The following is a 2,331-nucleotide window of genomic DNA, read 5'->3' on the forward strand; positions in this document are numbered from 1 at the left end:
GGGGGGCACCGGGGCTGACCCCCCCATGCCCCCCCCCAGCTACCCTATCTCATCGATGGTCCCATCAAGCTGACGCAGAGCAATGCCATCCTGCGCTACATCGCCCGCAAGCACAACATGGGTGAGTGATGGGGGGTGTGTGTCACAGCACCAAGGGGGGGTCCCCCCGGGGGGGGCGCTGACATCTCCCCATCCTGCAGGAGGTGAGACGGAGGAGGAGATGCTGCGTGTGGACATGCTGGAGAACGAGCTCATGGATTTGCGTATGAGATTTGTCCAGCTGTGCTACAACCCCGACTTTGTGAGTACCCCGTGGGAGCGTGGGGGGGCATAGGGGGACAGACACCCCCCCCCCAAACCCCGGGAGTCTTGTCCCCCGCCACACCGGGGACATGGGGAATCAAGCCATGGCCAGCATGAGGCGTGTGTTGGGGTGCACCCCTTGCCTGGCTGCAGTCACCCCCTAGGTGCTGGGGGGGGGGCAGCCCCCACCCCAGCTCTGTCCCCCCCTACCCGTGTAGGAGAAGCTGAAGCCGGCGTACCTGGAGCAGCTGCCGGGGAAGCTGCGGGATCTGTCACGGTTCCTGGGCTCCCGGCCGTGGTTTGCAGGGGAGAAGGTAGGTGGGGGCTGCTGGGGAGTTTTGGGGGGGGTCCCCCTGTGGGGGCTGACCCCCTGTCACTCCCCTCTCCCCCCGCTCCCTCTGCCCCAGCTCACCTTTGTGGACTTCTTGGCGTACGACGTGCTGGACCAGCAACGCATGTTTGTCCCCGAGTGCCCGGAGCTGCAGGGCAACCTGGGCCGGTTCCTGCAGCGCTTCGAGGTGAGCAGGGCTGCGTGGGGACACCCCGGTGTCACTGGCCCTGTCCCTGGCACCCTGCTGTCCCTGTCCCCATCCCCAACACCCTGCTGTCCCTGTCCCCATCCCTGACACCCCACTGTCCCCATTCCCGTCCTCATCCTTGAATCCCCAGTGTCCTCATTCCCACCCCCCAGTGTCCCTATCCTTGTCCCCAACACCCTGGTGCCCCCATCCCCATCACCATCCCCGAGACCCTGATGTGCCTGTCCCCCTCCCCGACACCCTGCTGTCCCTGTCCCTATCCCCGACACCCCGGTGTCCCTGTCCCCATCCCTGTCCCCGTCCCATCACCATCACCTCCCCGCAGGCGCTGGAGAAGATCTCCGCCTACATGCGGTCGGGGCGCTTCATGAGGACCCCCATTTTCTGGCGCACGGCTCAATGGTCCAACACCAAGGACTGAGAGGGGTGTGTCCCCCCCACCCCCCCCCACTTCACCCCCAGCCCCCTCCCCTGCAGAATAAATCGGGGGGGCTGCCCCCTTGTCTGGTTGCCATGTGGGGTGCATTGAGCTGCTGTGGGACCGTGGAGGTGCTGGGAAGGGTGGGCGCTGTGGGGACCCTGCATTTTGGGGGGGTGACTCCTGGGGGGGTAACAGGGGCGAGGGCTATTGGACCGTCCTGCACTCCGGGGTGGGGGGAAGCCATTTCCCCATGTCCCCCCCACCGCTAAGGGGGTTGCTCTGTGGAGACTGCAGGGCCCAAGAGGGGCCCATGCCCCCCCCCGGGAGAGTGAGACCCCCATGCAGCTTCGGGTGTTGAAAGGGGGGACCCGCATGCAGGTTAGGGGGGGCACAGAGGGACACACGCCCCCCAGGATAAGGGGGTCCCTATGCAGACTGGGGGACCCCTGCTCCCCAAAGCCAGGGGTACCCCCATGCAGTCTGGGGGGGCTGCAAGGGAGGATTCACGTCCCCCCCCCAAGATAAAGGGGACCACATACAGCTTGGGGGGTGCAAAGGAGGTCATGCCCCCCCATGCAGACTGGGGGGTCAAGGGGGGCCCATGCCCTTCCCAGGACTAGGGGACCCCAATGCAGATTGAGGGGTCCCCCCCAGTATAAGGGGGACTGCTTATGCAGCCTGGGTGATGTAAGGGGGGTAATCATGCCCCCCCTGGGTAAGGGGGACCCCCCCAAGCAGCAGGGGGGTGCAGAGCCCCCAGAGTGAGAGGGCCTTCCATGCACACTGTGGGGCCCAAGGGGGGGCCATGACCCTCAGGATAAGGGCGGGGAGCACGTGTCTAATCTTGGAGGGGTTGCAAAGGGGGGGGACCCGTGCTCCCCAAAGACGGGGGGGTATCCCCATGCAGCTTGGGGGGAGGGAATGCAAAGGAAGAAACCCACGACCCCCCAGGATAAGGGGGTCCCCCATGGAGCCTGGGGGGGTTCGCAGACCACCCCAATGCAAACAGAAGAGTCCCGTAACCCCACCCCAGAATACGGGGGGGGAGGGGGAAGACCCCTCTTCCCC

General features: G+C 65.9%; 2 protein-coding genes across 2 annotated transcripts in view; both read left to right on the forward strand.

Annotated features, from left to right (window-relative positions):
• Nucleotides 1-1,263, forward strand: part of LOC104842413 (glutathione S-transferase 2-like) — a 1,703-nt gene extending 440 nt beyond the window's left edge. The window contains exons 2-5 of the mRNA XM_010584742.1: nucleotides 40-121; nucleotides 201-301; nucleotides 522-617; nucleotides 1,168-1,263. Coding sequence (XP_010583044.1) covers nucleotides 40-121; nucleotides 201-301; nucleotides 522-617; nucleotides 1,168-1,263 — 375 coding nt within the window. The remainder of the gene's footprint in view (nucleotides 1-39; nucleotides 122-200; nucleotides 302-521; nucleotides 618-1,167) is intronic.
• LOC104842444 (glutathione S-transferase Mu 1-like) overlaps nucleotides 1-2,331 on the forward strand; it is a 5,012-nt gene that overhangs the window by 636 nt on the left and 2,045 nt on the right. The window lies entirely within an intron of this gene.

The sequence above is a fragment of the Haliaeetus leucocephalus genome, unplaced genomic scaffold (genome assembly GCF_000737465.1).
Source record: "Haliaeetus leucocephalus isolate CR32 unplaced genomic scaffold, Haliaeetus_leucocephalus-4.0 Scaffold1000, whole genome shotgun sequence".
Classification (NCBI taxonomy): Eukaryota; Metazoa; Chordata; class Aves; order Accipitriformes; family Accipitridae; genus Haliaeetus; species Haliaeetus leucocephalus.